This window comes from Terrapene carolina, unplaced genomic scaffold (assembly GCF_002925995.2).
Source record: "Terrapene carolina triunguis isolate 2854851 unplaced genomic scaffold, T_m_triunguis-2.0 Scaffold96, whole genome shotgun sequence".
Lineage (NCBI taxonomy): Eukaryota > Metazoa > Chordata > Testudines > Emydidae > Terrapene > Terrapene triunguis.
In genome coordinates, this window is record NW_020664447.1 from 3701239 (window position 1) to 3725424 (window position 24186).

Sequence of the window (24186 nt, forward strand, 5' to 3'; positions counted from 1 at the left end):
CACTTTGAGAGATGGTAAAACCACCAGGTACTAATCTCATAGCAACACTTACCCCTGCAGTAGCTCTCAGCAGAAGAGAAAGCACCTTTGGGGCTTAAGGCACTAATAACTAAGTGCAAATAATAACTACACACTCTCATTTGTGGATTTCTCAGTAAACATTCCCCATGCTAAAAATATTAATCTATTTCACTTACATGGATACAAATATCTTAAGTGCAGATGCTTGATTTTTTTTCCCATTAAAAGTTTTTAAAGAAAATCATATTTGACAGGTTTTAATTGAAGGGAAATCTATTTTAGATGAACATTTTTCACCGGTTCCTATCTTGATTGCTTTTTGCCCTGAGGGCATTATGAAATATACACCTACGGCTATTGCACTTTATACTACCTAATGCAATGATGGATTCCCTGGACATATTGTTTGGAAATGACTAACTTCTAATGCTGCACCCCTTGTAAGGTACAAATATAAATTTTTTGACCCTAAATAGATAGTATAAAACTCTCTTTGCCCACCTTTTGTCCTGGAATATAAATATACACATTATAGTAAATGGATGCTGCCAGAAAAACTGACCAGTAGAATTCCTGTCTTTCTATACAGTATATGACAATAGTTTCGATGAGTTTCTCTTACCATTTATTGCAAACATTTTGTTAAATCTTAAGTATTTTACCTGAACTATGATCATAGGGAGAAAAAAAAAAAAAAAAAAAATGGAGATAGCCTATCTCCTAGAACTGGAAGGGACCTTGAAAGGTCATCAAGTCCAGCCCCCTGCCTTCACTAGCAGGACCAAGTACTGATTTTGCCCCAGATCCTTAAGTGGCCCCCTCAAGGATTGAACTCACAACCCTGGGTTTAGCAGGCCAATGCTCAAACCACTGAGCTATCCCTCCCCCTGAGATATAAAGAGGCAAAGGTAAATATAATACTAAATTAATGAAGGGGCAACTACAGCAGGAGAAGGAAACTACCACACTTAGGGTCCAATCTAATGCCTCTTGAAGTCAATGGGAGTCTTTCCTATGGTTCCCTGACTTTTGGGGATCTTTTAAAGGGCCTGACATCTCCCATTGAAAGTAGAAAGACTCCCATTGACTTCAGTGAGAGTTGGATCAAGCCCTTAAAGAGAAATGATTAATCAAATCCTAAACTTGTTCTCTATGTAGAGTATTTAAAATATTGAAATTTTATATAAAAGGAAGAACTAAAAGTGTTGATACATTCAGTAAATATGGCTAGCATTTCAAATTAGACTTCAGATATTCACCATTCAGTATCTGAGGTTTTAATTATTATTTAGCCTGAGGAGGAGAATAGTTAAATTAATTCCCTCATATAAATTAATATTCACTGTTCCTTAAGAAGGCCAATTTGTTTTCTAAAAAAAGCAATACTCTTTTAAGTCCAGCAACCTGTGTTCCCTGGGTACATTGTTATGTCAGCCCAGGAAGGACCAGTCCCCTGGTACTCACTGTGGATAACTCAGTTTAGTTAGTACCTGCAGCTCTATTCCCTCTGGGAGCTGTGAAAGTAGTACCTAGTGACCAGCCTGTCTTCTTAAATCAAAGTATTGTTTATTTAAAACCAAACCATTTCAAAGAGAAAGGTCTCAAACAGTGAACAGACTAGATGCATGTCTAGCTTACCTGGAAGTTTGGGATGGGCCCACCTACTTCAGACATTCTGGCAGGACCGACTTCTGCGTCCCTTTCAGATTGTTCTCTCCAGGAACCGCTCACTGACAGTAATCACATACCCAATCTTTTTAACCATTTAGTGTCCCTTTGATCTTTAGGCTCCCAGACTTGGCAAACAGCAACATAATTATGTCTGGAACCTGAAAGTAGCATCTTCACCACTAATAACCCTGCCATTGTCTTGTAATTGCCCCTTCTCCCCCATGTTTTTGGGAGGCTGCTTATCTAGAGCTATTGTGTTGCTTTCCTGCTAGTTTTCCCAACAAAACTTCAGTGTAGATATGGCAGCATATACCCAGGCTTCCCAGCAGGCTTATACTCTGGTTGTTAGCCCATGCTGCCACATCTACACTACTGTTACCCATGTGAGGTAGATTAAAGCTAGAGCGGGTACGCCTACCTGTGCTGCAATTACACCACTTGCAGTGTAGACATACCCACAGTGACTATTTCATTGACCAGGTCACATACAGTATTCATAAAAATATTACAGATTAGTATTCCTAGATTATTACATTGTAGATCCATGTCAGTCACAGGTCCATGCTCTCCCTGTCTTGGGCTTCGAAGGGTTCTTAATCAATATTGCTATTTATTGGGCCCCTCCAGTTCATTTGCCAGATTAAAATGGCACAAAGAAACTTTAAAGTTGCCCTAACAAGACAACTGGTGATTCCCTTGTCAAGGGAAAATCTCTGGCTGTCACACAGCTAGCATGACCAGCAATGGCCTCCGCTCCCAGGGCATGAGGTATTGGCAGTGGAAAGCATCATGGCCAAAGTGTAATGCATTTAGGCAGTCCATGCCACAGAAAGGCCCCTTGGAGGAATAATTGCAGCTGGGAGTAACTGTAAAATGCTCTGAATTACATCAGGGTGAAATGAATTGGCCCCAGACAGCCCTAGAGATCAGAAAAGCACTGATAGTTTAAAGCGATGACAGGCAATGTATTCTGGACTAGCCTCAGTTTCTGAATGGTTATAGTGTGTAATCCCCAGAAGAGTGCATAGCCACTTACGGTAGGAAAAGTCAAACATTCCTTGTCACGCACAGATGGAAAAGTGGGGGTTTGGCCATTGCCACTATTGAGTCATCCAGAGACAACCCTGGGATTTAACAAAATACCCAAGCTGCAGATTTCTTCTTCAATCCTCAGTTTCTCTGAAGCTGCTTTAAAGCCGGCATAGCCAGACACAGAAGAGTTACCCAACATAATGCTCCGAGTTCCACGCCAGCTTCTTTTCTTGCAGCCAGCATAGGGGTGAGGCTGCCAGGGGGAAGGAAGCATGGCTGGGGCTTCCTACGCCCCAGCAATACATAGCTACCGAAACAGCCTTTTGGGGACCATTGGCAACCATTGTAAATTACAGCAGCCTTCTATCCCCTTGCCTCCTGAATTGCAATGTGTCTCTCTTGGCGATAGCCAAGGTCTGGGTCCTTGATTTGCAAATAGAAACAATCCCTCTATTCAGAATTGGAAGGTTCTAATAAAATCTTTGACAACTCTTCCTGTTGCATCCCTTGCCTACTTACATTATCTCCCTCTTATCTGGATTGGGCTCACCCAGCTAGCCCTCATCCAGACCCCAATCTCAGGCACCAGGTCATTCATGCTCTTACCATTACCAGTTCCATGCACAATAACACTATCTGTGTCATTCTTATTCACGTATATGCCCAGTTTGTGGCCCATACTCAGGAACAGCATTGAATTCTTATATATTCATTCTCTGGAATGTTTCAGGTCCAGGAGAAGATTAAATATTTCTAGTTAAATAGATGGTATCTGTTAACAAAAAAATAGGAATTTAAAATATCTAAATGTTAATTAATCCAGGAGAGGTGAACATTCATGTCTATTCCTAGAGTAAAGTGACTTATTACCAACAGTTACTGGTGTGACATTATTAGGTAGTCTAGGAAAGAAAATATACCAGAGTACTGCATGGAAAATGACACGGTCTTTTATTGCATTTCATCTTTTTAGTTCTAAAGGTTAAATACAAGTGACAGGTTGATCTAACTGGCTAGCCAGTAATGTAAACTTCCACTCGCTTCTCTGTCAGTGCACCACATACTTGACCCTCAAACTGCCCCAATACTGTATTGCAGTCTTCTATCATTTCAAAAGATAATGGTTTGGCAAGGCCTAGTAGGGACTAGGCTGAAACCACTGAGCTTGGGTCACATTTGACATGCAATATTTAAATCCATATATTCTGAGGTGAATTTTCAGAATGCTTTAACCCCACTACTTAGCTCCACTTTTAGCATAATCTATTGTACATCTGTTTTTAAGGAAAATCTCCAGCAAATCTTTACAATAAAGTCTCAAAATATGCAGTATTAAGAAACTTCCCAGTTATATAAATCTGTGTAATCACTTTGGTTGTGATCTGTTAGTTTACAGAGTTCTTCCACTTTGAAGCCTGCAGACAGCTATTTTTGTCTGTTATGGGTATGGTACTACATATGCACAGCTCCTGCAGCATCTGTGCTCACATATCACTAACTACATTTCAGGAAATAATCATAAGAAAGAGGGGTGAATGTGCTTTATCACATGATAAGGATAAAGGGGAAAACTATATACAAATACATTAAGCATTTTTATATTTCATTCACAACATTGTAATGAGCAAATAAAATGCCAGAGCCTAAATCTGTCATGACAGAGAAAATGCTACACGATCTCATAACAAGATATCAGGTGACTCTCAAAAGTTTTCCATTAGCTAAGACCTCAAAAACTTAAATACGGATTTAAACTTTTTGAGGCCACCAATCTGAATATTCAAATCTTGTAAGATTACCCACCTACACGTTCCATTTTATAATCATGTTAACTTGAAAAAAAAAATCATACAATCTATAGCATAGAAGGGCAAGTGTCCAGCAGCAAATAAAATGGGCCAAATCTCCAGTATCAAATTTACCACCTCTTTAATTATCAGGATCCTTCATCTCCATCTACTGGTATCATTCACAAATTGCAGTAACTGTATACAATGCTAGGATGTAGGAATAGAGTGCTAGATGGAATGTAAAAAGACAGCATTCAACTAAATAAAACAGAAGAATAACAATGTAAAATCCATGTAAAGTTGTGCAATTTGAAGGTAGAATTTGAAAAAAAATCGATGTAAACCCTTTGGGAAAGCAGCTTTCCGAAAGCTATTGCAATATCTGAAGATCCCACAATATGTGATCATATCACTTTGTGATGATGTTTAACCTTGCTACAGCTGGACTTTCCATACAGCATATTCTGGGAGACCAGCCAATGTAATCAATCTGTGCAGTGAGAAAGATGGGAGAAGTATGGGAGAGATAGGGTTGTGGATTGGCAATATTTTTCACTTGGCTAACGAGAATCTTCATTACCTATTTCAAATGTGACTCAAAATATCACCGAGGATCCATAATGACTTCAAGCCACCTAGCAGTAAAGAAATCAGCCTTAAAACTTAAGAGTTCTGTTTTCCTCTCAAGAAAAATACATGTAATTCCCATTGATTTAATGTGAATTACAAGCTCATGGCAAGGGGAAAAACAGACCCCTGTAATAAGGGCTAGCAATCATCTAACAAACATCTGTACAATTAAGCAATTTTGAGCTATATTGCTGGATGAATATATAGATCAAAAACACTGAAGCAGCATGAAAATGCCATTGCTAGGTTTCCACAGAGAGGGCTGATGGATGACATACAGCATCCTGCAGACAGGAAGGGGACATTACAGAGAAGGCTAATGCAGGAAAACAAGGAAAAATGATCAAAACCCTATTAGACATAGGGTCATCCCTCAAACACTAGTAGGAACAGAGGGAGGGACAAGGGGCTAAGACTGATACTTCTGGAAATTGACCATGTTATGCAAAGTGTCTGAAAACAAGGTATTTAAAAGAGCCAGGAGCTGAGGTCTAAATTTTATCTAACTTTTTTTTCCTCCTTTACCCATTGGCAAAGTCCTTGGAATTCAGGGTGCAGAAGGGAAAAGGGTTGAAATAAATGCTCTTTTCCTGTTTTTTTCCCCTTAAGAAAAAAGTCTTGCAGCCTGCAGACGGGAGCTAGAAGCAGATAGTGTGCAGTAGAAAGGGGGGAGAAAGTTAGCAAGGAAACATTTTAGTTTGTGGTTAGAACGGGTTATTGAGTTCTAATGGATTGTTGAATTCTAAGGGATTTGAAACTACTAAGGCCTTGTCTGCAACAGAGTACCGGTAATTTACTATGCTAAGCACCACGTGGTAACACTGTGCATCCACTCTCAGAAGTACTCCAATCACAGGACTCCAGGGGCTGGAGTTTTTAAAAAAACACCAAATATTTTATGACTTACAAGAAAATTGCAGAAGTAGGCAATACAGCACATGTGTCCAATACCATTTGGATTACACTTACTTTCAGCAGGCCAGTTTGGCTTGATTTGTATCAGTCTGCCCCAGTTGGTTGGTATCCAAGTGGTCCATCAACTAAACAGTTCGGCTGAAGCAGTTCAAATAGAACCTCCCACTACTGTCTCTCAGTGCCCTGCTGGCTTTTCAAAGTCTCCTGGAATCCACTGCTTCTAGGAGCTGTGCTAGCATCTGTGGGATAATCACCTAGCAGGCAGTGCAGTGAGAAGGGTACTAGCATAGATGTGGGGACAAAACGAACAATTCAGAGCACAATGAAGCCTGGCTGGAGTGGAGTCACTGAATCTTTTGTGCTGAAACCAGTTCTATCCTACTGGCTCAGTTACAAAGCATCAGCCTGGCCAAAGAGGCACGGTGTGGCCAACAACTGGAACGCATCCTTTCCAAGAAGAGTATGGACAGAAGTAAAGCAACAGTGTAAGATACTATAGTGCTTAGGAATGGAAAATGTACATTGCCAGACAATTCATTTTTAGTAAGGAACGACATTTCTTTTACAGAAGATACCTCATAGGCTAGGTGTAAGTGCTTAGGTAGTTCTTTAGTTACAATCAATTTTACTAAGTATTAGGAATGGTCAAATCGCAGCATGACATGTGCTCCTGCAAATATGCCCTTCTGTATCAGAGTTGTAAGGATATTTATATTACATATCCCTTTAAAGAGATATTTGAAGTATTCTGACTCTATCACACCTGCAGTTGGGGAAGAGAGATATAAAACCACAAATAGATGAAAAATAACACACCAAAATAGAATTGATTAGCAGTTGGGAATCTTCAGATTGCACCTCTGTAATTGCTACATACAACAAAGGTACATGATAGTCCAGTTTTTGGCTGAGCATTCTTATATAACATCTGTTTTAAAATTTAAAAATCCACAAATCATCCAGAAGGCAGTCACCTCATTTTTCTTTTTGTCATCTTGTCCAAAGTCATTTCTCATGTGTCTACAAACTAATAGTGCTTTTGGATAAGAATGCTGGTTATCATCAAGACAGGGGCTCCCCATCTGTTCATTCAAACAGTATTGAGCAAGATTCTCCATTTAAGTCTATGGAGTTATGCTGATTTACTCCAGTTAACATTCTGGCCCAGTGATGGCATGTCAACAGATTATAATGCCAAGACTCATTATTTAACCATCACAGTAAACAAACATCCTCTTCTACGTTTTATTTGCAAAGCTGTTTTTATATCTTTAACGCTACAGCAGGTATATTTGATCTACTGGATAGGTTGTTGCTATAAGGCCAGAAGTTTATCCAGAAATTTGAATCTTAGGGAATACAGAATAAGCGTATATGGGTGAGACAGGATTTTGAGGAACTCAGCTATATTTAGACTTGATACGGTATACTGTGATCTCGAACAGAGTTTGAGCTAGCTTGGCAATAATTATACCAAAATCTGTGGAAGAATCAGGTTGGAGTCAAATGCTATCTTATTCTCCTCAAGAAAAGGTGACAGAGGGGAAATGTTTACATTTAAATTCTTTTTGCAAAATATCTGGCCAGTACCAGTATGGAGAAACACATTGTGCAGCATATACATCATTTCTATTTTCTACTAACTATTTCAAAGGAAACAAAATTGAAACTTGCATAATTTTAGGACATTTAAAAAAAAATCTTAACACCCAGTGTTATCATACAAGACCTCATCTAACTGCACTGAAATTTTTGGCATGTCCTAGAATGCAGAATGTACATTTTGCCTGCAATTCATTGCAATTATAATTTGATTCCCCCTTGTATATATATATTATGAGGTTCTTAGTTTGTTTTAGTTTTCAGCTATGGCTTTATGGAGGTCTCTCCTAACAGTCTTATGTTTGGCCAAGATTCCTTATTTCAGTTTTATCAGCCATTATACACCTATTAGTCTCAGTGAAAGTTATTACAGATTTTAAACTAATGGAAAAGATATAAAATTAGAACTACTTCATATGAAAGAAATCGTATTAAAACCTGAAGAAACAATTCCCATATCATCCTGCAGAGGGAGAATCCAGCCTGTGAGGCATGGGAACCTTCTGAACACAATCTAGAAGTGCTCTTTCCATTCTGCGTACAACAACAAAAATCATGCTGCAGACCAGCAGAGACCAACTGCCTTACTTTAGAATTACCAGCAATCCATGCTACCATCGTTGTCCGCAGCAGCAGCAGGCTGGAAGCCAAATGTGTCCAGCATTTCCTCTATAGACCTGCTGTATGTCCCGCACATAGATAAGTATAAGTAGCTGTGTTTTCCAGATACTGTATCCTGAATGAAAGAGGTATAGTACGTAGCAATAAGGAGACAATCTGAACAAAAAGCCTCTCTGGTGTCGATCCATTCCCAGGATGGTACTGACTGAATACAGGATCTGTAAAATCACCTCAGACCATTGGTCTGTCCAGTCCAAGCCATTGTCACCAGCAGTGACCAATACCTGATCTTCAGAGAAAATTGAAAAACACTTGGTCAGATATACAATGAACTAGAGTGAAAAACTGACCTCTAGAGTGATCATCTTACACTCTGAAGTAACAGATTTGATTGAATTTATCTTAAATGAGTAGGAAGAGCTGCAAATGGTATCAAAATTATTTGCTGCTGGTAAAAATCCTGGTAAAGTAGCCATTCCAATGAATTGCAACCTCAGTGCTTTTAACAGGCTGGTTATGTGTCACATAAAGCAGAATTCCCTTTCCTATGTTCCACATGTACCTGCTATTGTACATACATTTCTCCCTTATTCTCATACTGTGCAACAGTGTAAAGGACGGACCAATCTGTTTTCACTATGCCCTTCATAATCGTCAAGTGTAGTTTTGCCCTGGAAATTTGACTGTAAAATAATGGCATCTTGACATTCCAGGTTTATTGCATCTCGCTGAATCCAAATTCATTTTGTCACTTTGCAAGTAAAAATATGTTTAGTTTTTTCAATCCTACAAACTCATCCTGAGTTCTGACAGTCACACTGGGATTTTTCCTTCTTGGGCATCACCACTATTAATGGAGGGTCTGCAGGATAAATCATGCCCTCAGTGACAGCTGTTAAAAAACCATTAGCCATATGTGGGTTTGGACGGGTGTTGTTGAGGGAATAATTATTGGGGATGATATATGAGGAGGACAGATCCAACTTTGACTGTCAGAGTGCAATGTGGGTTTGTAAGCCTGGCGGGCGGACAGATATATTTGTCTTGCAAAGGGAGCACATTTTATCTGGAAACAGTGAGACACAATAATCAGGGAATACCATTATGTTTTTTTTACAGTCATTTTCCAGCATATAACCACACTTTGAAGACCTCAATCAAGTCCCCTCTAACTCTTTTCCTTTCCAGGTTAACTAATCCTAGTTTTTACAATTTGCCATCATATGTAAAGACAGCCATTCCTCTAGTCAGCTTCATTTCCCTTCTCTGGATCTTCACTGGCTCATGGAAAGCAACCAGTTAAGAGATCTGATCATTCGATGCCTCCTGTAGATAGAATAGTACCTTAATGCCCCAGAGGAGATTTCCCAACTTCTCTTGTGCAGATTTTAGGCATCAGTCCTGCTGCAAAGAGAGTCAGTCACACAGGGGGATCCTGAAGTCTGTGCAGAGTTCCATAAACCTAATTAGGACTCCGTGAAGGCTTAAAAATGTGCTCGTATGGAACCCATTGCAAGTTCAAATCTATCCCTGGCATAACTCCAATAACTTTCTCTCCTCCCTGGCCAGCGAAAGCAGATGGGATTGGCTCTGTGGAGATTAAGCAGGCTATCAGCATTATAGGATGCAATTCTTTAACCCACTTTTTGAATACTCAGGTGGTCAAAGACTTTCCTACTTAAAGGACAGTGAAAGGAGAGATGCTAATTTTCCTTCAGGACACTGTGCCTCTGCTTTGTTAGCTGTCAAGCAGTTTTCCCCACTCAGGGACTGAATGGCACCAAGCAGATCTCTGCGTCTCCAGCATGATGCAGCAACAGGCTGGCAGCCACTCTGCTGTGTGAGCCCACTCTGGTTCCTTGTCTATGGCACTGTAATAGGGCTTCTATTACAGGGGGTCTCAAGTTGACATGATGCAATATAACATAATACGAGCAGTAGGGGAATACTATAGAGCGTGCATGATGCAAGAGCTAAAGCCAAAAAGATCAATAAACAGATCCAAAAAATCACCAACACATTCTTTACACCTGAAAGGCTAGTGCCAAATAGTAGCCTGAGCACTTTGGTGGTGTCTGTGGTATTTAAAAGCCAGATACAGATAGGAGATTACTTTAATTATACTTGAACGGGGTGGAATATTACGTCAGGAAGACTTTCTGAGGCTCGCGCCTCTGGGGGATCCCCCTGGCATGCAATTATCACCACCTGAGTTTGCCATTACACCATTATCTAAAGTCCTTGCTGTCCAGGCTAATGTACCTGCACACTGGCTGTAAAGCAGAAAAAGGCACTTGTAATCTTTGACCAGCAGTGAGAGCATTGCCCAGTGCCCTCCAATCCAACCTTCCTTATGGCTGAGCAGAGTTCAGAGTGACTGACAACCCGAGAGCCCATCACTGCTGTCCTGGAGTCAGCCAAAGAGCTCCTTGCAGAGCCACGCGAAATATTCTTCCTCTCTTCATCGAGGTTGAGCACACCTGCCTACTCTATAGTGAATGACTTAGCTTTGGTCCCAAATGTAAACACTCCACATAGCACATTGTGATACTGCTGAAGTGTAATCTGTTGGCTAGAGCAGAAGGCCGGGAATCAGTACTTCTTGATTCTATTCCCAGCCTGCCACTTATTTGCTCTGTAACTTCTCTAGGATTTCATTTTCCCATGTGTAAAATGGGGATACGACTACTCAGCTACTTCACAAATATGTTCGGGGGCTTAATTTATTCAAGTTTATTATTCATCTCAAAGTAAAACACTCTGAGATCCTTGGAAAAAGCAACATATGAACTGCAGTGTATTGTGGCAATATTTTTTAAATGTGACTTCTCACAGCCTGATACACACCACTTTATTTATATTCCAGGAAAATGGACTAAAGTAAATGACTGACTAGGTCTTTTCCCATCTCTAATTTCTGTGATTTAGAGAGCATTTCCACAGTGCCTCATGGGTATATTATACCTATATTATTTTCCTTAGAGGGGTTTTCCATTTACCATTCAAGTCCAGGACAGGCTTGTTTAGCTTGGCCTTATGATCCTCTAGGTCAGAAATGCCCCATGATGCCCCTCAGAATACAGAGAGTTACCTCTGTGCTATTAAGTACATTTAAAGGGCTTCCTGGCATAAATTCAGGGCCATTTTGGTGCTGTTGAACAGGAGCACTAATAACAGAGTTAGCAGCAAAGGTATATTTAGCTATAGAAGGATCACCAGCACCATTTGTAGGTATAGTGTACTCTATAAACAACCAAGGGAAATTTTTCAATCAGTTGACTGCTATGGGATTTGCTACTTCACAAAGTAGCAGACTTCACAAAGACTTCACAAAGAACAACCTGGAAGGAACTAAGCCTTGAGCCTTCAAACCCAGAGAACTAGCATTCTGAGGTTTGATTATATTTTTTAACCCACCATAACACAAAATGAGAAGGGTCTAGCATGTTAGAAAAAAACACTTTTGTTTGATTTATTTAGAATCAAAATAATTTTGCTTGCAATTTTTTTCTAAATGTAAATCTACCTAGAATCCTTCTTAAATTTCTACAGTGTTCTAGAATTTAAAATACCTTTTAAGATCCTCCTGTCCCTGGTCAAAGAGACCAAAGGAATGATTTTCGTGTTATTACATGAGTAAGAGTAAAGGAATGTTCCTTACTATTGTAATGTCCACATAAATGTAAACTTCTGCCAGTATTATTTGCTGAACCTCAACAGTGTACTTGGGTCTGCACAGTGCATAGACCTGCATTATTCTGTACAAATTTTAAAAACAAAAGGCAAACTTACTAATTGTTCTAGATTCCAGCACACTTAGGAAACTTACTTTACATGTTAACATACCATACGTTTTCTTATCCGTTCTGCTCTGTGCCACAACAGTTGAGTTTTCAACAAGTTGGTTCATACTTTTTAAATGGTGTTAGACAATCACTCTGTAATTGAAGAGAGCTGGAGCAACAATTTCAGATTAAGACATGCACACAAATACACTTCAAAAGTTTTATTGTTCAGCGAAGCACATTATCTTCATAAACATGCAATCAATCTTAAACACCAGCTTTTATTAACTTTATTGTCATTCATGCTGTTCTAATCTAATCTGAAACTTAGGGGAAGTTCAAATGGTAGGTATCTTCTCTTCAGCAGACCTATTACTTAAATGTAATTAACCTGTTTTTAAATTACTTAAGCATGAAGAGAATTTTTCCACTCCATATGTAACCTAGTGCTGAAGGCAAAGGGAAAAATTCTGACCCCTGTTACATTAGTATGAACCCACTGGGATTTCTTGGATGTTTCCGGGACACAATTTGGGTCATACTTATTTTCAATAGCATGCAGTTAATACTTGGAGGGGTTTTCCCCCTCAGATCTTCTAGACTTTGGGATTGGCTGTGAGATAGTCAGAAGAAAAAGAACCCTTTAAACAACATAACCCAACATTTGTGTTTGAGTTAAATGGATATAGCTATTCTGATGGCAAAAACAAGAGCTTCTTGCTTTCATATCCTCCATTCTTGGTGCCACTGTGTTTTTGACTTTTCCTGAAGAATTTCTAGAGTAGACATGAGCTCTAGAGATGTGGTGCCCCTCTTTACCCATGCCCAAAAGGGTAGACAGTAGAGGCAGCAATTTGAAGGAAGCTGCTGTGATAGAAGATGCTGGTCTCACCACACATTATGCACTATGGTGGTGGTGACCCCTGGACTGAGGCTTAAAGATGTTTCCAAGTCACATGAGATCTAAAAGGTGCATTGTCATGCTGTTAAGTTCAGCTTTTGGTCTGAATGACATTATGTCTGAAACCCATAGTTTAAACAGTTGTTGTGTCTGTTATCCAAGTGAAAGCACTAGGACCAAAGCACTTGACCTTACACCCAGTGAACTAAACAAACTCATTAGAAAAGTGCTTGGATCTCAGAGCTATAACCTGCCAGCGTTCCACTCCTGGAATTTACAGTAACTTCCACAACAGACCTTGACCTAATTTAAAAAAGGAACAATGTACCTAGACTTTAATTGATTAAAAGTCAAATTTTAGAAAACTGAACAAATATTAAATTACACAAATATAAATTTACAGGAACGAAGAAACTTAAGTAAATTCTAAGCTACTCTGCCTTGGCAGGACAATGGACTTGATAAGCCAACATGTCAGTCTTTTCCATTTCTATGACCCTCTATGAACATTATACAATAGTATCACCCACTGGAGCAGTAATGATGGAGGGATAGACCTTTTGGTGGGAGGTTTAATTACCAGCTGGGAGGGGCCGATACTGGAGGTAGCACAGGTAAGGGTGGTCAACCCATCACTCATAAACCTGCAAGTCAGTGCCCTGTGCCATGGCAGTTATAACTATAAGAGGATGAATTTGATTACAAGGACAGGCACGTTCTTCAGCTGTTTCAGCTAGTACAAACAGGACCTGCTTACAGACATATGATGCTGTATATCAGTCCAGTCACTTGATTCATCTCTCTCCCTTTCATTCAGCTTATAACATGCAGTCTTTTATAGTGCATAATTTTATTATGTCAAAGCAGAGAAGACACCACCTCGCTACTGAGTTAATGGCAAACAATAAGTAACACAGACAACAAAATATAGCATTTGAGTCTTGTTATTCCATACATAAAGTTTTAGTTTAGAGTGTTCTCAAAAATCATGTACATGGTGACCAGACAACAGCCAGTATAAACTGTGCTGAAAATATCTTCTTTATTTTCAGGAAACAGATTATAGCTCAATGAAATCAACAGGGTGTGGGATTTGCAACAGCTCTCCTCTCCCGGGGCCAGATAATGGCCCTACCTTCCACAGCTGGGAAGGAGCACAAGGAGGAGGAAGGGACACCCCCCCACACACCCAATGTGCTGGCCAGCGTAAGGTCTGGTTCAGCTTAGTTCTCCTCTAGGGAGGCAACCTGTGACCTTTGGACTCCAGGCCACCATTCAGAGCCTGCCCAACACAATTACATGTTGCACCTTGGTCAGGGAAATTGGAAGCTACAATCTGGCCCTAGAAATTGTTTTGCCAATGGTTTGGGCAATCTGAGAAAATGAAGAATCAGTGATAATTTCATTTCTCCTGTGAGCTCTGTGTGTACACTGGCTAATACCATTTTAAGGCATTGTTGTTAACCAGAAGTAACCAAACAGAAAATCAACAAGATATCACTTTATTTTATAGACACTTCTATAACCATATAATTGCTTTGTCATTAACATGGCAAACTCCACTGCACACTTTAAAGGACAAAACAGGATTTGGTTTTGCTGCCTTTGATACTCAAGGGATCCCCGATGCTATACAAAGCATTTAGTTAGATACAAGTGCAGTGACTCTTTGCAAACTGAGCATCCACTGTGCACTCAGAAATACTTCACACACAGCCCTGAATATTAGCATGTGCTGTTTTGTGATTTCATGAGAATGCGCCACTTCAAAAGAAACAACTAACCAGATAATTACATCCTGCAGGCCTAACTCAGTCAGAGTTCCCAAATAAATTGCTGAATAAGACTGCAGGATTTGGTCTTTGGTGACTAGCCTCCATATTAACATACATCATGGTCAACATTTGCATTGCAGATGCAAGATTACATGGTTAGCTGTGCTCTATAAAATGAAGGACTGTATTAAATAGATTATGAAATTGTACAGAAGTATTATAGATTATTAACATCCTACTTTTATTATTAATCATCATTATATGTCACCATAACATTAGTACTTCAGTGTAAATGCTGCAAACATACAAGCGATTAGATAGGCAGAGTACTGGGTAGATTAAAAATGCTCAGATCTCTTAATCATCCCCCCAAGTCTTTGAGTAAGGCTGGTGGTCAGCAGATGATAAATGTTTTAGTTTAACAACCCAAATGTTTTCTTTGTTTTCCTCCCACACACCTTAACTCTGTCAGTTATTTTGCTAGGTGTTTGGTTCCTCATAGAAAATCCAGTAGCACTCTGGCAGGTCACACCTGAGGCAGGCTGTTAGCTGGCTGAAACATCGTTCTTTTAGTTTTTTCACTTTCCTGCATACAAAGGAAACAAACAGTGAATAGCTAGAGGGCTTAATCTTTTAAAAAATTCTTTACACCATTTTCTACTAGGAAGATAACCAGGTAGTTTGAGAGATTTCACTCACGCACATTTATACCACTGACACTTTATTCCACTGAGAGCATCTTGCTATACATATGTAGCACTGACTGCATTTATGGGATAGAAGCTTGACAGTTGATTCCCACAAACCATTGTCAAAACTTCACATCAACACTTGTAAACAGAATTAGCAGTGGGGCCACTTAGCAACCAAATGCCTTTGCTTTTGCATTCTTACAGCATGGCGCCGCCTCCTTTTAGGCTGAATGCACTCCTGTCCATAGGATGGCCATGGGAACCCTTTGGGGGCCATTTGGCTATTCTCCCTCTCCACCTCTTCAGAATCAGAGTCTTCTTGTTGCATCAAAGGAAAATGCTTGTCTGGATAAATGTCCTTCAGCTTGCCCTCAAAGAACACTTCCAGGCATCGTCCAGCCTCTGCAACCTCTGAATCTGGCTGTAAGGGAAGAAATAATAATCCAGTATCATTGTATGCCCATAACTCTCCAAGGCTAAAATAGCAGGTCTGCCTAGCCTCCTGTCTGAAACAGGAGCATCCTGTATTTGGAACTTGTCTCCTACATCTCCATTGGCCTCCTCTGCTCTTCCCACAATCTGCCAAGTTCCTCTGCACTTACAGCATACGTTTAATCCAGGTGCTGCTATTAAGAGAGGCATTTTCTGCATCCATTAGAAAATGGATCTGCTATTGGCTACAGTAACTGAGAGCATCCTCCTCCAGTGCTTTGGAATCTGTTAGCTCTCCTCCCACAAACCTTAATTCTCCCAGTTACTTTGCTGGATGTTTGGCTCCTTATAGCAAATCCAGTAGCATTCCAGTAGCTCACATCTCAGGAAGTCCATTAGCTGGCTGACACATCGTTCTTTTAGTTTTTATATTCAGATAGCTCCAGTCTCCAAACACATATTTCTGGCAATAACAAATCTATAGAATTTCTAAGAGTTAAGGAGTCTCATTATCCACTCGATTAGACCAGTTTTATGCCATTGTAACTCCAATGGAATCAATAGTTACGCCAGTGTAATAAAGTGGTGGATAAGACCCACGATTTCTGTTGTTTCACAGATTGATGGTGGTGTGTGCTTGGTTTCTGCATAGCAGATACTTACATAATTGAACTTTGCACAGTTCCAGAACATGAGACGCACATCAGCTACCAGCTCCTCTGGTGCAGAATAGTGTGATTTGTCCTTCTTTTGGAGTTTTTTCCGCATGATTGACAGATCCATGGGCCTTTTGATTATCTGGTAATAATGACGAGCCTGTGATCAAAAGAAAATGCAGGGAGATTGTTAGGCATAAACTTTGTCAAAGTGGGAACCCAGTTAATTAATAATACACCTCTACCCCGATATAACGCGACCCGATATAACACGAATTTGGATATAATGCGGTAAAGCAGCGCTCTGGGGGGGTGGGGCTGTGCACTCCGGCAGATCAAAGCAAGTTCGATATAACGCGGTTTCACCTATAACGCGGTAAGATTTTTTGGTTCCCGAGGACAGCGTTATATCGGGGTAGAAGTGTACTACTCTGGCTACAGTGCCTTCCATCTAAAGATCTCAAACATCCCTGTGAGGTAAATAAGTATTATTATTTCCATTCTACAAATAAGGAAAGTGAGTTACAGGACAACAAGAGTGATTCATCCATGGTTACACAGGAAATCTGAGGAAAAATCCGACTCCTACACTTAAAGATAATCTTCCTTATTCCTTAGTTAACAAATATGAGGCTGGATTAAACACATATCTGCTTGCAAGACTGATCTTCAAACCACTGCACTGTGGTGACTGTTCTTCTGCTATTTCCAGTCTCTGGAGTTCCACCCCATTATAGCATGATGCTCCTGTTATCATTTAACCCTTATGGATACAGTAATATGTGTAATACTGACAACAAAATAACACCTCCCCCCAATCAGCCTTAACAATAATGTTCTGAGACGATGTCACCTTGCAGTTTAGAAAAGCATCTGGCACTGGCCACTGTTAGATACAGGATACTGGGCTAGATGATCTGACACAGCATGGCCATTCTTATGTTCTTAACAAATGTATCTAATAAACTAATCAGGGCCCTGTAATGGGAACAAATTGCGGGTTAAACCATAATGGACTGGCATTCTTATACTGCCTTTAAACCAAAGCACCATTGTCAGGGCTCAGCCTGTAGTGGCTATAAAGTGTGTCACCACAGAATTTTTCTGATGCCAACCTCAGCTTCTTCAGTGGGCACCAGATATTAGGATCTCTCTCTCTTCCCCTCCCATTTAATCTTCCCAAGAAGCAACTTGCTTGCTGGTAATGAGTTCCACAAGTGCCTGGTGATTTGCTTTGAGTTGCAATTTCTTCTTTATATTATATTACTATATGGGTCATTCATTCTGCTTTTCTCTAATTTTCTCCTCCAAACTGCTTCATGCTGGGGTCCAGTATCATGATATTTACCGTTGTGTTCTCCTCAACATACCCAGTAAATACTGGAGAGACAGCATGGTGCCTGGATCAACGAGCAACAACTGTCTTAAGAGACAGACACCAGAGAATGGCATCACCTCTATCATGCATCCAGTTACTCCAAAGTCCAGGTCACTCTTAGGTAGGCTTGGCAGAATTCAGTTTTTATATTTTTATAATTTTGACAATTATCGATATTTATTTTTAAGCATTTATTTTTTATCAATTTCAGTTTTTACAGTTGTATAAAATTACGGGTTTTAAGCATTTTTTCCTATTTCAATCTATTCAAATTTTCAGAGTTTTGGGAAATTAAGGGTTGGGTGGGTCAGACAGACAATAATTTAATGACAGTAGACATAGAGATTCAAAAAGTTAAAGCTTTATAATCATTAAAACACCAACTGTCAACATCACATGTCAAAATATACAAAGCAAATACCCTTAATTCAAACTCTAATACATTCTCAAGCAGCATTTTCCTTACTTTGCCTACCTGTAAATTATTATTATTAAAATGGAAATATTTTTGTTGGTTTGTGTTTGTAAGGTGAAATTGATGTTTACTGACATTTACCAGTAAAAATCTAATCCTTCCAAACCTACTCTTATGGCAGCATGATATAGTGCCACTGCACCCCTGGGCTATCTTGCATTTTCTACATATCCAGTAAGTGGATTAGAGTTTGTGAGGGCCCTGGTCCAGAGCAAATGGGCCCCCCCCGCTTTCTGCCAGGCAGAGCAGGGCAAGCCCCCACGCACCGTCCTCCCTCTTAGGCAAGAGTGCCCGTGGGCGGGTGGAGCAGGACGGGGCGCCCATTTTTCCAGGGCCCCCGGGTACATGCCCCATTGACCCAGTGACTAATCTGCCACTGCCAGTAAGTCAATAGTCCTAACTTAATGTGACACCTCCCACCAACCTGGCATTCTGTAAACATCTTACACTAAACCCCCAAACGTGCTATTAGAAAATTTGCTGGCATGTTGTATCGGCCATCAGTGTTTCAGTTTCTGATCTGGTACCTTAGTGGCACTGCACAAGAGGGAACACCTAACAGTAGGTGACTCCACTGTTTAGTTGGAATGTCAGTGATTATCCTTTGAGAAGACAAGAAGAGAGTTGTGAGCAGAGGTCGATTATTCTTTGGATCATCTCCTAGTTCTCTGCGTATGTAGCACTTACCAGTGGACTGACAGGCTCATGGAATGGAAGGCTCAGGCTACTGCAGAACAAGGCAAGCACCAACTTTTCACATTTCTGTAAAACCCAAAATTAGAATCAATGCTGAGACTACTGGGAGTTGCTGCAGATCCATGCACTTCTGAATACTGAAGGGTATGCTTCCTAACCCTGTGTATAATCAGCCTCATTTCATAACCAAGTACTTTAATACCACACACCATGCTGATGATAACACTACTTTTCTTCTGTTTCTTTTAAGATCCATATGATTTTGGATGTTTCTTTCTAAATAAATATTTTATTGCATTATTAGACAGAATCTTGGGAAATCACCCCTCCCCCGCTTTCTGCACTCACTCCTTCCACACTCACTTCTTTCAGTCACTGATTAAAAGAACAGCAGCAACAGTAAAAACTACTTAGCTGAGAACATTTCACTATCAGAGGCACCTGCTGTGATCTACATGGAGGTATCATATGTACAGAACATGGGATAATAGGAGCTAAATTTTCAAGAGGCTCCTGAAAATGTGGCCTTTTAGCTTTTCTTTTTGCAAGTGCACAAAGGGCTACATCTGTGAATGAAGACTAGCACTTACACACACAATTGTTTGTGCATAAATGGAAGGTTTGTGTACCCACATGGCTACACTTACTCATCTCACACGTATATTTTCAAAGGCCCTTTGAAAATTTGGCTCTGGGTGTCTGCTAAATGACATTAATTTATTGACCCTGTTTCTTTAAGAATACAGAATCTTAAACACATTAAATAATTTGATACTTCTTAGAATTTTGCAAACGATAAACTCTTTGCTGCTTCCTATTCTGTCTAATCCCCTTTACAAATCTTTTCCCAATGCATCCACACACAGCTACAATTAAAAGAAATCTTTTCTTTAGAAAGTTCGCCACCAAGGACCAATTAACAGTAGGCAATCAGCACAAATCTCTGGCAGTAGTTGGCCAAATGTTCCATGTTAATATAAATGCATATACAACAGTGAAAGATGGTTAGTAGTACAATATAAAAAAAAAGCATAACGTTCATGGTAACTGGAGAAACATTTATATTATCATTCTTTCGTTTTCTCAGTTGGTGCCAGGAACTTTGCTTCAGAACTGTCAGTGAGCCATTACATTTCAACTTTGTTCGGTAACCAACCAAGGGAAATCTTTGTCGCCAATTCCTTTTCCCTACAGAAACTCCAAAATATCTGAACAATTCCAGATATCACTGAGATGCACAAGCTCCCTCTTGTATTTGTGATGCTTGGTTCATGGTGCAAGGTGCTGAGTAGACTGGAGTTTACTGCACAGGCTTTCAGAATAGAGTTATATTTCATGGGGGATTTACTAGCTGAGGAGACTGGCAATGGGGAATTCTGTGTCTATATTTATTGGTATATATTTGTACCCACCTTCTGGTCAAGGTCATCAAGGCCATGCAGTGCTCTATCCCCTTTGTTACAACGGCTGTGGCGTGTGTTTTCGCAGTCGTACTCTACCTCGGGCTTCAACAGGTTACGGCAGAGTGTACACACCCATTCTCCCCTGCAGCACAAGAGAGCAAAATGTCATGTCCTGAATTGAAAGGACAACTGATACCTAATGGAAAGCTTTGGGAAATACGGTATTTAGAAACAATTCTGGTCTTTTATAATACATCTTCTCTACTGTTATCTATTATTTGCATTAAAAAAAGGCCCCAATCAGTCCCCTCCCCATCTAATTTAACACAAGATGCTTGCTAAATCCACTGTGCCAACAGGATGGAGCAGAGGGAGGGAGGAGGAGGGAAACTGTAATAAGAGCATGTGTGAGCATATGCCAGTGAGTGCACAGCTAGATGGTTTCCAGTGTAGTTTTTTAAAAAAAATAAAAATATAGGGAAAACAAATCAATGCAATAAATATCGGAGGTCCCTGGGGCCATTGTCAGTATTTCTCTTTCTTTGATCCTTACTGATCAGAGCCTTTCCATTGATTTTAGGGGGGACTGGTTCAGGCCCTTATAGATTACAGAGTCAGTTATTCAAAATATAGAAAGGATTTATACAAAGATACTCGTCAAGCTACAGTAAATCCTCAATAACCGCTGAAAAAGAATTGGTTCAAAACATCCATGGGCAAAGAATTCAAAGTTATCTCCATGTGTGTTTGCTGGGATAAATGGCCCCAAATGATTGAAAGGGACTCTGCATGGATGTAAGGGGTCCATACTGGCAGATCCTTTAGCAGGAGCCCCATTGCTCTCAAAGGAACTCTGACAGATGCAACTTTTGTAGAATCCAGGCCTAAATATCTACCATTAAGAAAAGTTACAGTGACAGGCAAACAACATTGCCTCACCTCCTTCCCCTGAAAAAGAACTAGCTACATTTAGGGACTAAATGGCTTCAACAGGGATGAATCTGAAGCTGGCCCAGCACGTTTATGTTATAGGGAAAGTTTGCTTTATACAATGTTTTAACAATTTAGCTATTTCTAGCAACAACAACAAAATGAAAACTTGCAGGCTTGGGAGGAGAAAGGATTGTCCATACCCCTCAAACCAATACCCACCTTTCAAGGGATTTCCATCATTTTAGAGGCAAATTTACCTGCACTCCACACAAATGTGGTGTCTCTGACTCTTCCTTTTGTAAATGACTTACATCTGAAATTCAGAATCATGGAACTGAGGTTTATAGATGTTGGCAGGTTGAGAGATATGAGAAGGACCCAGGGGCTACTGCAGAAGCACTGGTTTTCTGTACAAAAGCCCCAGCCTTCCACAAATATCTTAAGAGTCATAGGTCTGAAGCTGAGGTCATCCACATACTGTATTTAGAAGGCCTTGCTGCCTGCCTTCTTTGTGTGTGTGTGGGGGGGGGGGAGGGGGGAACGATCTCCCCCTAATGAAACCAGGAGGAAACTCTACAAAATGAAACTCACTGATTTTCCTGGTCCCTGCACTGTTTTTTACCCCGACAGGGGATAATCTGAACTTTACCACAGATTTTATACAAAATCTAAGGATTTAGTTGTCTCCAACACACTGCAGTCATGTTTATAAAATTCAAGTCAGCCTCTCCATTAGAGTGCTGGCTGGAGGAGATCATAGATACTGTTAATAATTCATCTGACTCCTGGTATGAGAGAGTGGGAAAATTTTCCTGCCTTTTGTAAAATGACCAAAAAAGGCAATACAGAGAGAGAATGTGATAGAGCCCTTGTAACACTGACATATATGTCCCTCAGGCAGAATCAGAGACAGAATAAGGGAAGTGTTAGATGTACTCACACTGGGAAGCTGAGCAGAGCTGGAACATGGCATGAGAGATGGAACACTTTGGGGCAGTGATCACAACACAACAGTTCTCCTCCATTCAGACAAACAGCACAGAAATCCTCGTTCTCAATTGGATCGGCTTCCTGAGCGAGCAGAGACTTTTTCATGCTGGGGATGCCATTCCCATTGCTAAGCTTGTGATCAACAGGAGGGATATCTACAAAAGCAGACGGTTCCTGTCCTGCTGGGTGGCTGATGGGGAACTTCCTATCTTCGTATGTGGGAATCGGTCCTTCAGGTGGACTATCTTGATTGACCTTGGAAGAAAGAAATCCAGAATAACAGAATCATCTTTTTCACATCTGATGCCCTAACTGTAACAGAGGCCTATCTGAAGTGGACTCTGCTGGATACAGCATTGGACTGGAACTCTGGTCTCTGCTACTGGCCTGCTAGGTGACTGTGGCCAAGTCACTTCCGGTCCTGGCCTCAATTTCCCTATCTGTAAAACAGGGATAATGATACTGACCTCCATCGTAAAGTGCTTGGAAAGCTAAAGATGAAAAGTACTATGTAAGAGCTGGATATTATTAATTATTATTATTATTATTAAAAGTCTGTCACAGGAACCAGTTCCAGCTTAGATGTCAACTCTATATTGTTTTTCGTGACAACTAAATTCCATGCAGCATCCCTGGTGAATGCAAGTTTTAAAGGAAATGCACTTTTGTGTCAAAAAGGGATTAGGTCTGTTGCTCTCATCCACGTCAATGCCAAACCTCCACTGATTTCAATGGGAACAAGTTCAGGCCCAAAGCTATGTTGAGGAGGCAGAAGGTTCCTTTTTAAATACTATTAAATTGAACTTCAGTTCTAAAGCATAGGTCTGACGGGTCTTAGATTTGTTTTTAAGCCGTTCGCCCTGTATGATGGATGGATCAAAGCGGCTACTTACAGCACCAATATACAACCACTGCTTTAGTGTCAAAGCCCATCGGAAGTACTCTTGAAAGGAAAGTAACAGGGTGGCGGGGGATACTCTAAGAACACAGCTAACAAGTGCTGCAATAGTTATTAATCTTAGAGTTTTATACTGCTGCCCATCACCAAAGTATCTAGAGTATCTTAGAATAGTAAAATCCATCAGCAGGGCAGTTCAGAGTATCACAAGAATCCTAGCAAAGTCAGTGGGGGAAGAGAGAGAAAGCAAGCAAACAACCAAACAACCATGCAAACCCAACTCACTTTTATAGCCATACTTGAAGACTGGGTACCACATTCAATTATCAGAAGGAAAGTCTCATCTTGGTCATCCTTCTGGGGCTGCAGTTTGAACACTGGAAGCTCCCCAGATTCTGATGCACATATTTTCAGGCGTTCCAATCGCACATAGGGGATCTTCAGCTCTTTAGTATAAGCTCTGAAATTATGATAAAATTCATTAGTATTGTACAGAGTCCTCTTCTTCTAATTTCAACATCTTTTCCGTATTACTCTGTTTTTTAAGGCAAAGCATTAAAGCACATGCCTAAAGGTGAAGTCAGTGGAATTTACGCACACGCTGCCGTGCTTTGCTAAAGAGGAACAGGACTCCTCACCTTTTTTAATTTAATCATGTGCTTAGCTACTTTGCTGAATTGGGGCCTAAATCTCTACCTACGATGTCTGCCCTCCTGCCTTTGTGCTTCAACTGCCCAAAGCCAGTTAGGGCAGACACTCTTCAGAGTGCGACTGGCTTCAAGAAAGATCACACTAGCCACATCATTTCAAAGTGAAAATATTCAGAAAACAATATTTGGAAGCAAAATTATGCAAAAATTGCAAGATAATTTAGAGTCCTGCACTCCTTG

General features: G+C 40.3%; 1 protein-coding gene across 1 annotated transcript in view; it reads right to left on the reverse strand.

Annotated features, from left to right (window-relative positions):
* Positions 1-14526: 14526 nt before the first annotated feature.
* Positions 14527-24186, reverse strand: part of TRIM66 (tripartite motif containing 66) — a 71288-nt gene continuing 61628 nt past the window's right edge. The window contains exons 15-21 of the mRNA XM_026651459.1: positions 23582-23756; positions 22349-22653; positions 20485-20617; positions 19064-19138; positions 16531-16683; positions 15638-15856; positions 14527-15329 (exon numbers count right to left, since the gene is read on the reverse strand). Of these exons, the coding sequence (XP_026507244.1) occupies positions 15270-15329; positions 15638-15856; positions 16531-16683; positions 19064-19138; positions 20485-20617; positions 22349-22653; positions 23582-23756 (1120 nt within the window). The 3' untranslated portion in view covers positions 14527-15269. The remainder of the gene's footprint in view (positions 15330-15637; positions 15857-16530; positions 16684-19063; positions 19139-20484; positions 20618-22348; positions 22654-23581; positions 23757-24186) is intronic.